General features: G+C 39.2%; 2 protein-coding genes across 3 annotated transcripts in view; both read right to left on the bottom strand.

Moving 5' to 3' along the window:
* Nucleotides 1–6,861, bottom strand: part of ifrd2 (interferon-related developmental regulator 2) — a 34,678-nt gene extending 27,817 nt beyond the window's left edge. The window contains exons 1-8 of one of the 2 annotated variants that reach the window (XM_056260888.1): nucleotides 6,449–6,861; nucleotides 4,949–5,008; nucleotides 3,086–3,199; nucleotides 2,915–2,996; nucleotides 2,690–2,814; nucleotides 1,409–1,566; nucleotides 1,260–1,313; nucleotides 1,003–1,181 (exon numbers count right to left, since the gene is read on the bottom strand). In XM_056260888.1, coding sequence (XP_056116863.1) covers nucleotides 1,003–1,181; nucleotides 1,260–1,313; nucleotides 1,409–1,566; nucleotides 2,690–2,814; nucleotides 2,915–2,996; nucleotides 3,086–3,199; nucleotides 4,949–5,008; nucleotides 6,449–6,497 — 821 coding nt within the window. In that variant the 5' untranslated portion in view covers nucleotides 6,498–6,861. The remainder of the gene's footprint in view (nucleotides 1–1,002; nucleotides 1,182–1,259; nucleotides 1,314–1,408; nucleotides 1,567–2,689; nucleotides 2,815–2,914; nucleotides 2,997–3,085; nucleotides 3,200–4,948; nucleotides 5,009–6,448) is intronic. The other variant, XM_056260889.1, reaches the window with a different exon arrangement.
* Nucleotides 6,862–8,069: 1,208 nt separating this feature from the next.
* Nucleotides 8,070–15,241, bottom strand: amt (aminomethyltransferase). The gene is made up of 9 exons (XM_056260893.1): nucleotides 15,056–15,241; nucleotides 13,791–13,958; nucleotides 13,480–13,560; nucleotides 13,051–13,182; nucleotides 12,749–12,827; nucleotides 10,094–10,239; nucleotides 9,416–9,596; nucleotides 9,184–9,339; nucleotides 8,070–8,319 (listed from the first exon to the last, which is right to left on the bottom strand). Exons 1-9 carry the CDS (start codon nucleotides 15,164–15,166, stop codon nucleotides 8,141–8,143), a joined length of 1,233 nt encoding a protein of 410 aa, XP_056116868.1. The 5' UTR covers nucleotides 15,167–15,241; the 3' UTR covers nucleotides 8,070–8,140.
* Nucleotides 15,242–15,620: the final 379 nt, after the last annotated feature.

The raw sequence follows: 15,620 nt of genomic DNA on the forward strand, positions 1-15,620 counted from the left end.
CATGCCCGCTCGCGGTGTGTAGCTCGTGTCCGCGCTATTCTCCGACATGCCCGCTCGCGGTGTGTAGCTCGTGTCCGCGCTATTCTCCTACATGCCCGCTCGCGGTGTGTTCTTTACGCGTGTCCGCGCTATTCTCCGACATGCCCGCTCGCGGAATCAACCAAAGCCGGTCGCGGGGGCGCCATCTTTCCATTCACTTCACTTTTGCTATTTAACCAGAGCGAATGAGACGAGTGCGTCACGTGTGGTGTTTGTCAACGCGCCTTTTGAGAGAAGTGAAAGTGACTGCTCGCCTAGTATCGATACTTCGGGAAATTAGTATTGGTACCGTTCAGATATTTCAGTATCGATATTTATCGAAATATCGATATTTTTGACAACACTACTCCAGATAGTCATGCAGTGTGAAAACAACAGTGACCCGATTATTTTTAAAATCGTGCAGTCTGAACTCGGCATTAGGGGAGGGACTTTGTCTTTCTCAGGTGTGAAACACTAAATATTAATGGATGGTTAATGCCTCCCCGCATACAGCTTTCTTACACAAAACATGTCTTACCAATTTTAAATCAATATATTGTCTTATCTGAATGAGTTGTCAGGATGATTTGTTGTCAGGATGATTTTCACATAGTTTTGAAGCAAATATTCTAGGCCACGTGATACAATTTTCAAAAGTCTTGTGAATAAATAATTAGTATGGGTTTCATGACCTTATTTCAGTGACAATGATTTTTAGTTTTTTCACAAACCACGCATAAACGTCATTATCTCAAAACTAAAAACTTTTACGTACATGTTGCTGACATATTACTGTAGCAGAGTTTGTGCTGAATACAGTGTAATCAGACTTTAGCCATGAAAATGTCACAAGTATCAGAAAAAAGCACAAATGTCAGAGCATGTCAGAACACCTCCAGGGCCCAGAAAACACCTCAGACCCCAGAGGGTTAAGTTTGTAGAGTTTATACACAGATGTGTTTTCTTGCATGTCAAACTCACTGGTTGAGAATGGTGTTGATGCGTGACGCAGGGCAGAGGGTGCAGAGCAGAGCCCAAGCCTGTAGGGCGGCGCTGTGGAGCGCAGGGGTCCCAGCTTTGACAGAGGGCAGAGTGCTATCACCCAGGGGATATGCAGCCACAAACACGCTCTCCAAATGTCCAAGAGATTTTATCAGGTCCTGAAAAAGACAGATGATACTTCTACAAACATGCAGATCTATAAATATTAATATGCTTTTTACAAGATCTGACTGTACCTCTGGATCGTCTGAGGCAGAGACATAGCAGCAAATACCTAGAGCTCGAGCGCACTGACAAAAGATAGATATATAGTTAAACAATCACATTTTAAAAGTCAATGTAATAGATCTAATAAGAGTTTATGAACATATGAGGCATCACTCACACTCTGTCGCGCTGAAAGGCTGGCACAGCTGTCAATCAGGATGGAGCTGAGGATGGGGCGAAGCATCTTGAAGCCCTCCTCACCTTCGACTCCACCCCCGAGCTGCCCACACAAGAGAGCACCCACTGTTGCAGCCGCCGCCTGCTCCTCTCCTCCACCTAGAGGGAATGAGACTTTACTCAGTAAGTCAACCCAGTTTCATTTTCCAAGTGGGAGAAACAACAGATAGATGTCCATGTGCAGCTTGGGATTTCTCCCCACATAAATAATCACACACTGCAAGCATCAGTACAACAAAAGGTCATAGCTGTCAACCCTCCCGTTTTTTCCGGGTTTTTTTACGTATTTTAGCTCTTTTCCTGCTGTCTACCCGTTTTAGTATTTTGCCGTAAAATATCCCGTATTTTTACGCTCTGATTGTGTTAACTCAAACACGCAACTATCTGTGTGGCTTGCACTTGGGTTGCTAGATCTAAAGTAGCCTACTCGGTCTTGCGCACCCAACGTCATTTTTGCCGCGCGCACCTTCACGCTCGTGCGGACGCGTCGAGTATAAACAAGGCTTTATGGTGTGTTCACACCGAACGCGAATAGAGCTCAAATACGCGTCTATCACGTCTAGTTAGACGCTTGAACATTCGCTCGAGTTCAGAAATCAATTATCAATCTTAATTGATTCCTAATTTTTGTTTTGTTTTGACTTTTATTATTGCATTGAAATATAAGTGAATTTTATAAAATAAAAATAAACATAATAATTAGAAAAGATATATATAAAAATTTAATATGGTATACTTTTGGCACACTGTCCTCAATCGATTTTTGGCCCTTTGTATATATTAAAATTACAGTTAGCTTTTGGACGAAGAGTGGTTATAACTTTCTGATATCTTTAGAGTGTAAGAGCAAGCAGAATGGTTTATCTTTCTTGTTTTATTAGATAAAACGCATGTTTTGTTGTTTTTTGCCTTTCTTAATTTCTTAATGATGTTTTTAATTATATAAATAGTTTATATTTTGTGAATAAGTACAAGCAGCACTGTCAACAGGAGAAATATATAAAATAATAATAAAAATGATCTTTACAGTGCTTTTACTTAAATTCTTACAATCACGTTTTACTAATTCACAAAAGATAAACAAGTATTTATGTAAAACAATAAATAAAATGAATAATTAAAAACGATGAAACATGAGTTTTGATCTTATAAAACATACATTAACAAGCATATATAAAAGCAAACCAAAAAAAAGACAAAGAAAATCAGTCCTAATTCCAACCTTTCCTCAAGCTCCTCTCCAGACAGTCACTAATGGTGAAACGTCTCTCTAACAGGAATTCATACAGGACTCTGGAGGAAAACGCCAAGCGCAGACTTTCTAATCCAGCCAGACGGGTCTTAGCACTGAGAAACATATAAAACAACAGAGTGAAACAGCTGCAGAGCTTATATGCTTTTCAGTAACTGTGTAATTGCAGACTGTTGTATTTTAGCGTATTGATACCTTTTGTCCATCAGATTGTCAATGCATTGCTTCAGTTTGTCTTCTGTTTCTTCCTGAGCAGTTTGTTCATCTACTGCCTCACCTGCACAGAGTGTCAATGTGTGGATGTGCTAGGGGCAATACATATTTGCGATAGTTTGTGCATTTATCCAACTGTAATTGTGCATGTACCTGTGCCCTCTTCTACAACAGATGCGCTCTCACTGGCGCTGCTGCAGTGACTGAGAACATCAGACGCTAAATCATCATCACTCACACCAGACTCGCCTCTCACCCCATTCCTCCCTGAAACAGAGAGAGACAAGAATAAGAGATACACATTGAACATTAGTTTAGTGGTTTAAATTAATAAAAGAGGGAACAGAAGGGAATGATCATAGGTTAGGGGAATAGATGGGTCAGAGTGATCATGTATGTTTCAACTGTCAACAAAGTTCATGTACCTAAACCAATCCTATGTACAATGATTCACTTCAGTGCTCAGATAAAACAAACACGCATGTAGGATTGCAAAACCAATCCGTGCCATTTGTTTGAATAATCTAGTGTACCATTGACTTTAAATTTAACTTTTGACAAGTGTGAACAGTTTGACTATATAGGAAACCAATAGAAAAACACACCTTTTTCACTCACATATACACTAAGGAACCCTAAGCCACATCTAAGAAACAGAGCTCTAATTGAAGCCAAAGTTCAATGTGGTGTCTCTCAAACAAACATACGTCACAGACAATGGCCTAACTATTTTTCCCTGAGATACCAGCAGCAGACCTTCAGTACATAACGTGGAAGTGTCAATGTCATGATTAAAAATGACCTAAAATGGAGTGAAGAAAACCATGAATCAATAATCCAGTCCTCGGAGACTCCATCCTCTTTAAATCAATCACTGTCTCTTCACTGATCCACTCTGGATCACGAATCTACTGAATCAGGCTAATCTCTGAAAGGTAGGTCCATATAGTTAATGCTCTTGAAAAGATTCAATATTGAAACTATTATTTATCTGCCTTTTATCCTACTTTACTAGATATTGTCTCAAATGATATAGTTAGATTGATTTAATCATGATTTATCTTGATTAGTCTGATTCCCTTGGTAGAATTTTTGTGAAGATATTCCTCATTTATAAGTTGGTCTGCTTAATGTACATAATACTTTTCAAAAGTTTGGGGTCAGTAAGATTTCCTAATGGTTTTTTTTTTATGCTCACAGTCTGGCCACAATAAATGAAATCTCTCATCAATATCAATGTGACAGCTGAATAGACTTTGAAATGGTAGTGCATACTAACTGCTGTACTAATACATGCATCAGCATAACAAGACATCAGATCAGCAGGAATGAGATGGGAAGCAGCAGTGCATTCAGGATGGATGGATTCCATGTGGAGGAGTTGTCCAGAATGGTTGGGAATTGGTGGAAAACATATCTGAGACAATCCTCAACAGTCTCAGACTTAGCAAAATCAAAATGTGGATGGAAACAATTAGCCAAATATTTTGACTTGAGTTCCAGAACTTTCCAGAAGCTTCATCTCATAGTGGAGCTGTGTAGCCCAGGGTATATCCTTTGGTATTTCAATTCTACCACTGAAAAAGTGCAAATGACTACTTTTGGTAATCATCCCAGTTTCTTTATGATTGGAAGAACAGTCAAATCTCATGAAAGATGAGCTTATTACAGAAGAAGCTAATTGGCGAGAAAATAGCCTCTGAAACTGATAAATTATTTCCAGTAAAATAGGAGATAAAGGAACACATTTCTGGCTTGGTACCAATAAAAAAGTGGTTGACCTTTACTGATGTGGTTGTACAATAGACCAAAAAATGTTGGCAAACACTGATCTATAGGTCTGCATTCACAAGGAAGCAGAAGTGATATATGCTTGTGGTGAATGTTGGTTCTCAAGTCATGAAAGGCATTAGATAAATGAGAGATGTATACAAATGAATGGAAATTGACATGCTGCTCATTAAACATTAATGGGGTGAGAGGCATGAGGTCACAATCAAGATCAGGTCACGCTACCTGGACGTGACAGGACAGTTTTTGACAACTGCAGCTGAAGCACTTCCTGCCGAAGTGAGCCTGCTCACAGTGAACAGGAGGAAGAGACAGATTAAACTACTCACAGATCTTATCTGAGATCAGTTTGACATTTCAACTTTAACTGTAGGACAAAGCCAGCCAACACAGAAAAGTAAGTATTGCAGTAGCCTCAAATGTCTTCCCTAATCTTTCAAAATTACAGCAATACTGAAAAACACCTAAAATGCTGTGCTGGTCTCCCAATCTGGTCATACTTACATGGTTAGCTGGTTTTGGCATTTTTCAGCTGATTAGGATGGGAATTTACTTTGTCCACCAGCTTTCTACAAACAACAATCTTAAAGCAGCTGTAAAAACCGCCTGAAACCAGCGAAGACCAGCAAACCATAGTAGATTAGTTTAACCTGTTTGTTTTTTTTTCAGCCAGGACAATCACACAGAAATGTAATCAAGTGATTTGACAACCTTCAAACAAAACTCTTCACCACTCGTCGCAGTGAATTCTGTCACTAGAAAGACCCGTTTTTACCATGCCTGCATTTACCGGGTGACGAGGCGGTACACACACACGCACGAGTCGTGCTGACGCTGCACGTGACGCTGCTCTGCACGTGAACTTAACAAAAAAAATATTTTTTTAAAAATGGAAAACCTATCGTTCGAGACGAACGTTTCAATGTTTAATCCAAATTTTCTGTAATACACCTCGCGTGAGTGGTCCTAGAAGGCCCGGTTTTCGTGGCTCCGTAACACTTGGGCTAAATATACACGAGCCGGCATGAGCTTCACCTGTCATGCTGTAGACTGAATAACCCTGACAGTCAATCACTCTGCTTCTATCCTTACTGCTGAGGTAAAGGGAACACACAGTTTCCTAAACAGTCATAGTTAAATATTTAGATTATTCCTTAATTTGATTTAGTTTATTTATAATTCAAGTTTTTAGAAGATTTTTTTTAGAAGGTTCTTGAAATGAAGCTCAGCTGTAAATGGTGCTGAAATGGTTACAGCCACATCAGCAAGACTATATCAATCAAACCTATTTGGGGAACGTAATGCCTGAATTGTTTTTTTTTTTAAATAATATGCATCACATTATTTCAATATTTTGGCTTAAAATCGGAAAGGAAAGAGAGAGAAAATAAAGTTTCCAGCTGGTCAATGTCACCCAACCAAGCATTACTTGTACATATTACCCTATTTTAAAAGGTTATATTATTTTCTTGTTTTAACATACACTTTAATGAGGTTTATTCTTACAAGACAAAAACCCCAAAGGTGTAGGAAGGAACAATAATTCAAGAGAGATTGAAAACGACTCTCAAGAGAGATTGAAAACGACTCTTTACACAGTTTATGCAAGTATAATGATCTTGTTTTAAATATATTTTGTAAGATAAAAAAAATTCTTAGTGATATTTTGCCGTGTGATTGTGTTATACTGCCTATGACAGCAGAAGGTGTTACAGATAAACTCACCCTTACTCGAACTGTTCCCACCGCGTTTCCCCTTTTTGCTTCGTGGCATGCTGACAGCCGCTCCAAACACCAAATGACACAGATTATAGAGAACAACACACGGTACACAGTAATCTGTATATAAACAATTCCAGCCGAGAAATCCTGTCCAGAGTAACGTTATCAAAATACTGTGATATGTGCAATTTGGCCCCACGTTTCAGGCACCACAATGTAAGGTGCACCGCAATAAAAATAATACTTAAAATTCTATCTTAGTTTTAGTATATATTATCTATGGTTGTCCCCGGGTAACCGATATCTAATACCAGGTTGTGATGGTAAATGTTGTTGGAAATGTTTGGGACGGAGTATCGTGCACGTTGCTGCTTCAGATTCCACCATCTTCCCATCGGTAACGCTCGCACACCCGGCACGCTCCTCCTCCACGGACCACACAGCAGCTGGGCATTATGGGTAATGTAGTTCGCTTTAGGAATTCCAACTGACTTAATTCTGTGACAGAGGTAAAATTGAGAACTACATTTCCAACAATGATCAGCCATTTAGAAATGTTTGGATTGCACAGTCTGCAAGAAAAGTTACAGCTTTATCAACTTTTTCTGCTTGAAAACAATGACGCTAATCAGGAACTGTCAGTATACCCTGACATTTATGGTTTAATGTCGCTAGTAATTCTCATAGAATGAGACGGTGGTACACGTCACCGGTGTACAACATCGGCCATTAAAATTCATTCACTCTTTAACAAGTTAATTATTCACAATATCAATACCCACTTTTTTCTGTTTATTAATTTACTAACTAACCAACTAAGATTAATCATCGTAAAACGTTACATACTTTATACCCATTCCTTTATAATAGTCAAGCAAGCTCATTGTCTGCAAATAACCCAAATCTAATATATTATAATTTATTTTTAATATATTTTATTTTAAATCACAGCCCACAGTACAAACAGTATTATCACTGTATTACTATATTACCAATCAGGTAAAGGTTTATAAAATTATATAAAATAAAATTGTATTATTTAATCACATCCCAAAAAGAAACAAAAATGTAAATGTTCTTTCAGACAGAAAGGTTTCACAGTGATGTGGTCTGAAGTTAAAAGATGATGACATTAATTATTTCTACAGCATAAACTATACCTGAGAAATTAGGCACTTTTCTAATATTACAGTATATCTCTCATTCAGACTAATATTGTTAATAATCTTATTGTCTATCATAGAACTATAACACTAAAGAAGTACACTGGCATAAAATGAACCAGATGTGTAGAAAACTTTTTAAATGAATCTTACAGAGTTCTCTTTAAAACAATTTCACCTTCCCACATTCTCACATTGTAAGTGCTCTATCTTACACACACACACACACTAACAGCAAGTGGTCCTATCCCACATCCAGAAAGTCCATTTGATTTGAATTCCTAGTGAAGTGGCCATAACGTTGTGCAATTATTACAAAATGTTCTGGAATGCAATTTACTTAAAATAACCCAAAAGTAAATTGTGTGTTTAAAGTTTGCATTTGTGTTTGCATTATGGAATGTTCAATGTTGACGTGCGTCTCAGGCTTTACATAATCTCAAATTTTGGTTTCCATTCCAGTGCTAAATACTTCCAGACAGATCTACGACAGACCCTCTCTTAAACGCAGACGGGATTATGATCAGTAGGTCTACTGGCCCATGTAGTACTTGGTGGGCACGAATGGCATCTTGCTAACCACTGCTGGCACTGCTTTTTTCCTCACTTCCACCTGGATTGATGTGCCCACTTTACTGAAGCCAGCTTCCACATAGCCCATGGCAACGTTTTGCTTGAGGCAGGGGGAGGGGCATCCACTGGTGACCTCACCTAAAATAAAGTGGGCGGGAAATAACATCATATGGGTTTGGAAAGACATGAGGGTGAGTAAATAATGATTTTGAACTATTCTTTTAAAGTGCCCCATTATGCTATTTTAAATGTTCCTAATTTTGTTTTGGAGGTCTGATACAATAGGTTTACATGCATCCAAGGTCAAAAAAACACTTTAATTTTCTCATAATATACATTGCAGCATCACCTCTTTTCTCGGTGTCTGAAACGGTTCGATAAATGATTCGGTCTCTTTAAACCGCTCCTTTCCGTGAGCCTACTCTGCTTTGATTGGTATGATGGCCCAGTCTGTTATGATTGGTCTACCATTTACAGCGCATGTCGAAAAACATTACTATATCAGAATTCAGCGCTTCCTCAGTGCTTACATAGTAATACAAACTCAGTAATAATGGTGTCATCTTTACTATATTAATTCAAGCCCGAGTCCTCATCCTTTGGAAGTGCATGCAAAGTGAATTGGCTTTCGCAGCACAGAAAAGAGCATCTTCTCAAGATGTCGACAACATGAACCAAACTCTTCCATGCCTCAGCTACAACTACAGTGCATGATGGCGGGTCAAAGTAGACATTGTTTGCGGGCAGCTAATGAAGACCTGGCACTGTGCAAATTTGTTACAAACCTACGTAGGTTCATGCAGAAAGTATGACTAAATTCTAAACTCGTTTCAGGCAGTTCAGAATCAGTTCTTTCTTTTGGGAGACAATAACTATTGTGCACTTTGATTTTTGAAACTTTGCAGACCTTTTACATTCACAAACAGCTATACTACACAATACATGAAGGTAATATCTGAACAAGCATAATAGTGGCACTTTAAACACAAATGCATTTGTTACCTATAACCCTCCCGTCAGTTGACAGGATGGGTGTGTGTTGTCTGACAGGTGGTCCAGTGGAGATCAGTCCCACTCTCTTTCTCTGAGTCTTTGCCTTTATTTGTGGAACAATAATGTCAGCACCAGGGAAATCTAGTGCCTGTCGACGGCGCTTACCTTAACACAAACCAATAGATTAACACCTACCGGTAATACACTTTCATGAGAACTGAAAATAAAAGTCTTGACGCACCTATAGTCCAGACAAGACTTGCTTCCACAGGTGTGGTGGTCTCATCAATGTCATTGCCATAGAGACAAAGTCCTGCCTCCAGCCTGAGACTATCTCTGGCACCGAGACCAGCGAGTTTCACCTCACTATTGGCTAACAGCTTTTCAGTCAGCGAGACAACGTCTCCAGGTGGTACTGATATCTGAATAAATCATGTGTACAAACAAGAAATTTAACTTTGCATGCAGACAAACCAAGCCCCGCCAAAAAGTGTTTAAAACTAGCTAATTATTTATGTTAGATAATATTTTTTATCAGATCTAATAGTTCCTATATTGGAAAAACAAAATATGAGATTTGTGCCTCTAATTACTTATAATAGTTGTGTTTTTGAAAAAAGTCTCCTATGCTCACCAAGATTTTTGATCAAAAATACATTAAAAGAGTTATATTGTGAAATGTTATTTCAATTTAAAATAACTGTTTCTATTCAGAAAAAACAATCCTCCAGAAAAGAGTCGAAAATTCTGATTTGGTGCTCAAGTAACATTTCTTATTATTATCAATGTTGAAAACAGTTGTGCTGCTTAATATTTTTGTGGAAACAGTGATATATAAATCTTACTGACAACAAACTTCTGAATGGTAGTAAATAATATCTGGATAGTTGTCCTACAGTCAGATGGAGATCACACACACCTCAACTCCATCCTCCCCTGTATATCCGCAGCGTGTGACCCTGCAGCCCTGGATGCCAAACACTGTGGTCAAAACACTGGTCATAAAGGTCAGCTTCCTGAGGTCATCACCCACACCTTTCTGCAGAACCTGGGCCATTGATGGGCCTGCGTACACATGAATAAATACACAATTAATCGAATGCCTGAAAATGCACATAATACATTCACACACACCAATGTATTCTAAAGGAATAAAGCAGGAATGTCGGCAGTATTACCATGAAAGTACACAGGACAAAATTATAAACGCAACACTTTTGTTTTTGCCCCCATTTTTCATGAGCTGAACTCAAAGATCGAAGACTTTTTCTATGTACACAAAAGGCCTATTTCTCTCAAATATTGTTCACAAATCTGTCTAAAGCCCTATTCGCACGGGATAAGTATTACCTGGTGACCTCTAGTCATTTGTAATAATTGCGGAGGTTGTCTGTGATCTTAATCCCGTGCGAATCGGCCATGTTTGTAATTTGTAAAGTAAAAATTCCCCCGCAAATGACCTACCATATTTCGCCGAACACCGAGGTCCTGTGATAATATTAGTCCCGTGTGAATCGGCATCTCTGTAATTTGGCGGGGTCGTTTATAATTTTTTCAAGGTTTTTGTTTCCTGTGCGCTTTTTTATCCATCTTTCACGAAGAATAGAGTTGGAGTGTTTTGATAGTATTTTGGGTGCTGGGTCATATCGCTATACACCATACAACTATACAATTTGCAGAAAGAGAAAGCTGAAACCCATCAGAAGAGCAAAAACAAAAAGAATGATTAGATGGAGATGAATGACATGTATAGCAGCATACGGTAAGGACAATTCTTCTGTTTATGATATATCATACAGCTAGACCTATAATAACGACAAGACATTTCCAAGCAATAGCCTAATGACATCATATCCAGGAGATAAGTCAGTAAATTCGAGTAAAATCACAGGCTTCGCTTATCCCGTGCGAATGCGCCACACGAAATTCAGATGTGGGTGGGTAATTTCAAATTCACACGAGGTCCTCATATAGTACTAATTCCGTGCGAATAGGGCTTAAATCTGTGTTAGTGAGCACTTCTCCTTTGCCGAGATAATCCATCCACCTCACAGGTGTGGCATATCAAGATGCTGATCAGACAGCATGATTATTGCACAGATGTGTCTTAGGCTACGTTCACACTGCAGGCTGAAACGACCCAATTCCGATTTTTTTGCCCCAATGCGACCTGTATCTGATCTTTTCATGACAGTCTGAACGACACAGATCCGATCTTTTCAAATGCGACCCAGGCCACTTGGGTATGTGGTCCAAATTCGATATGTATCCGATCTTTTGAAATGCGACTTCAATCTGAACGGCCAGGTCACATGTATCCGACCCGCACGTCATTGATATGCGACAAACGTTATAATTCTGCGTTGAAGTAGGCGGGAATTGACCGTTGAGTACTCTTCTGCGCATGCGGGTCACTTCTGGGTCATTTCACGTTCACACAGGAGATCACAAAAGGTCGCATTTAATTGGAAATGAGAACGGCCTTGCAAAAAAATCCATTTTTTTCAAAAAATCGGAATTGAGCATTAAGCCCCTGCAGTGTGAACGCAGCCTTAGGCTGGCCACAATAAAAGGCCACTCTAAAATGTGCACTTTTATCACACAGCACAATGCCACAGATGTCACAAGTTTTGAGGGAGCGTGCAATTGGCATGCTGACTGCAGGAATGTCCACCAGAGCTGTTGCCCGTGAATTGAATGTTCATTTCTCTACCATAAGCTGTCTCCAAAGGCATTTCAAAGAATTTGGCAGTACATCCAACCGGCCTCACAACCGCAGACCACGTGTAACCACACCAGCCCACACCAACCTCCACATCCAGCATCTTCACCTCCAAGATCGTCTGAGACCAGGCACCCGGACAGCTGCTGCAACAATCGGTTTGCATAACCAAAGACTTTCTGCACAAACTGTCAGAACCCGTCTCAGGGAAGCTCATCTGCATGCTCGTCGTCCTCATTGGGGTCTCAACCTGACTACAGTTCGTCGTCGTAACTGACTTGAGTGGGCAAATGCTCACATTCGATGGCATCTGGCACTTTGGAGAGATTTTCTCTTCACGGATGAATCCCGGTTTTCACTGTACAAGGCAGATGGCAGACAGCATGTATGGCGTCGTGTGGGTGAGCAGTTTGCTGATGTCAGCGTTGTGGATCGAGAGGCCCATGGTGGCGGTGGGGTTATGGTATGGGCAGGTGTATGTTATGGACAACGAACACGGGTGCATTTTATTGGTGGCATTTTGAATGCACAGAGATACCGTGACGAGATTCTGAGGCCCATTGTTGTGCCATTCATCCACGACCATCACCTCATGTTGCAGCATGATAATGCACGGCCCCATGTTGCAAGGCACACCTTGCAATAATCATGCTGTCTAATCAGCATCTTGATATGCCACACCTGTGAGGTGGATGGATTATCTATTTGTGAACAATATTTGACAGAAATAGGCCTTTTGTGTACATAGAAAAAGTCTTACATCTTTGAGTTCAGCTCATAAAAAATGGGGGCAAAAACAAAAGTGTTGCGTTTATAATTTTGTTCAGTCTATATCACAGACCCACAACTTACCCTGCAGAGCAATGAGACTTTCTTCCATGAACTCTAAATTTACATCATGACCTGCTGATTTAAACTCCTGCAGTATGGCCTACAAACAAACAAACGTTTGAGCAAAAAACACATAATTACTCATAAATAAACATTAAATTACATTACTACATTAAAGAGTCAGATTCATACACAATACTATTTAATAAAACTGGAAATGAAAAAATGTTTAATAATGTCATAATTAAAAATATTTAAATGCCATGATCAACCAATCACAATCAAATGATGAGCATTTTGTATTTTCATGAACTTTTACTGGCCTGCATATGAGCAGAGTCTTTGTCTGCACAGCCAGCATTGGAGACAACATACAGGTACTCCAGATCTGTCTTGGTCACAATCAGATCATCCATGATTCCTCCTTTAGTGTTTGTGAAGAGGGACAGAGTGCCCTAGGAAAAAAAAAAAAAATTTGGATGACTAAGCAATTTGTATTATTATTTAAAGCTGGCGTGTACCGGTAGTTCGATCTTTGTGTAAGAGCAAAATAAAATTAAGACTTTTTAAGACCTTTTTGAGACCCACAGAAACCCTGGAAGTTGCAAGAAAAAATAATGTTGTGCACAGATAATCCATTTATAATATATACTGCAATAATATAAATAAAATTCCATAAAAAAACACGAATTATCCATTTTGATTTCATGGTGACTAAATTTGCGGTTATTACCACTGTGTGTGCGTCATACCTGGTTGTCTTTTAGTTCAGCAATGTCTCCAACAATCAAAGACTCTATAAACTTCACTCTGTCTCTACCATAGACTTTAGTCTGAGGAGAAAGCAACAAACCAGACACATTCAGACGCACTTCACGCTACTTCCTCATAATACAGAATATCCATTAATATTGTCAGGAATATTGGCACTTTAAACTGATAGAATTTTCATGTCACACAATTTTTTACTCTATTAAAATTAGCATTGGGTAAAAAAATAAAATAAATCACATCCGTCTACATACATCTACAATGGCAGTACTTTGAATGTCTACACACTGACCTGCAGCATGTGACTGACATCGAAGATGGAGCAGTGCTGGCGTGTGTGCATGTGTGAGTTAATGTGACTATCTTTGTATTGCACAGGCATACTCCATCCCGCAAACTCCACCATCTTACCACCCTGAGCCCTGTGGAAATCATATAGCGGGGTCTTCTTGAGTGCCACCTAGATACAGAGAAAAAGCAGTGCAAATAAATCCTTTGGGATAAAGACAGTTAATATTTTTTTAATAATAATAAAAAAAGTTTAATATTTATAGTTTTTAAAAAAAACTTTAATTTCCATGGAATCTTATATGTTGTCCAGCATGGGTTTAATAAATAAATTCCACAATGAATAAGATCAAGTGCGTGATACTAAATCAGCTTATGGTCTGGTACTGTGACCTTTGACCTCAAGGACTGGCTCCTGCCTGTGTCCAGCCACTCCCCACACATTAGGCCACATTAGCTATTTACAGTTTACGAAACCAGTCCAAAGTCAACTAAGAAGTCTGAATGAGAGACTAGGACACTATCTGATCTACTGAGAGAATGTGTGTGTGTGTTTGCGACTTTATCTTTACTTTAGGTGTCACACACTGTTTAAAAGTTCAAGAGAATCAGTGTCCCGTCACCCTATTACCAGTTAAATGATTTTAATATTAATTGTTGCAATTAGTACACATGTTCTTTTCATAAGATCATATTATTTGAGATACTAAAGGGAATGTGTGGTTTAATTAATTTGTAACACCATGGGATCATTGGAAATGAACTAGCAAAGGCAGAAAGAATAGCAGAGCATGACCTAATACAATTTCGTATTCAAGTTTTAACTTTAAACAGGTCATGTACATCTGTCATACAAAAAAAAAATCAAACTGCGCTATTCATTGTCTGCGTTTGATGACGTTACATGGTGTTCCGTACAAAATAAAATATTGCCAAATGAAGTGAACTTCTACAAAGAGAGCAGAGAGAGTGAGTGAGAGAGCAGTGAACACTCCGTATTTGAATCAGTGCATTTCAGTGATTCAATGACGGAAAGCCGCGAGGACCCTGAACGGATGGACGCTCTCGTGCTCTTAATTAGCGCAGCAGCTCGAGCGGACACTGACAGCAGATGCTTGTTCCTCGTGCATGAACGGACAAGCAATACATTCAAAATAAGAATTACATTGAAATTCACCATGCAAACTTCCCCATTATACATCTTTAGTCTTTTTTCACGGTTTTGCAAAGACTTGGTTTATTTCAAGTAGTTAGCAGTACCGTGCATACCTCTGTGGAAGCTTGTCTGTCTTGCCGCCCCTTTCCCCCCAACCCGACAGTCCGCGTGGTTTCCCTTGAAAGTCGGTTACAGAGTCCGTTTGCAAAAGCCCGAGCAAGCATGCTGTGTTTTGTTTAGTTTCACACCAACTCTTCAAAAGCCCAGCGCAGGCAACACGACCTCACTGTCAGCACGTTTCAACTCGAATCTCACTCTCGTAATTCTGCTTTCACTGCAAAACAAGGAGCGTGCCGTGTAAATTCAGAGAATCCTGGGAAATGTAGGCTAGTTAGAATTCCTGACGTGCACGTGCAGTTGAGAAATTCCCACAGCCCACAAGAAATATAATATTAGAGGTGAAAAGGGTGGCCCTTATAAACAAACAAATAGCAACATTCAATTATTTTATCTATGAATCTGTGACGCACGATGTGAATCAGTACTCGTTCTGCTAGCTATAGCAAACTAATTCGCTAGTTTGTGAAACACAATAATTTCTATGTTATAGTTTTTAATTCTTCCCCAATATTAATTGAAGAATATAATGGATATCAATCTTTCTCTAACGCTAACTAA

Source organism: Rhinichthys klamathensis, unplaced genomic scaffold, assembly GCF_029890125.1.
Source record: "Rhinichthys klamathensis goyatoka isolate OS25496 unplaced genomic scaffold, OSU_Roscu_1.1 h1tg000180l_1, whole genome shotgun sequence".
In the NCBI taxonomy this organism is placed as follows: Eukaryota; Metazoa; Chordata; class Actinopteri; order Cypriniformes; family Leuciscidae; genus Rhinichthys; species Rhinichthys klamathensis.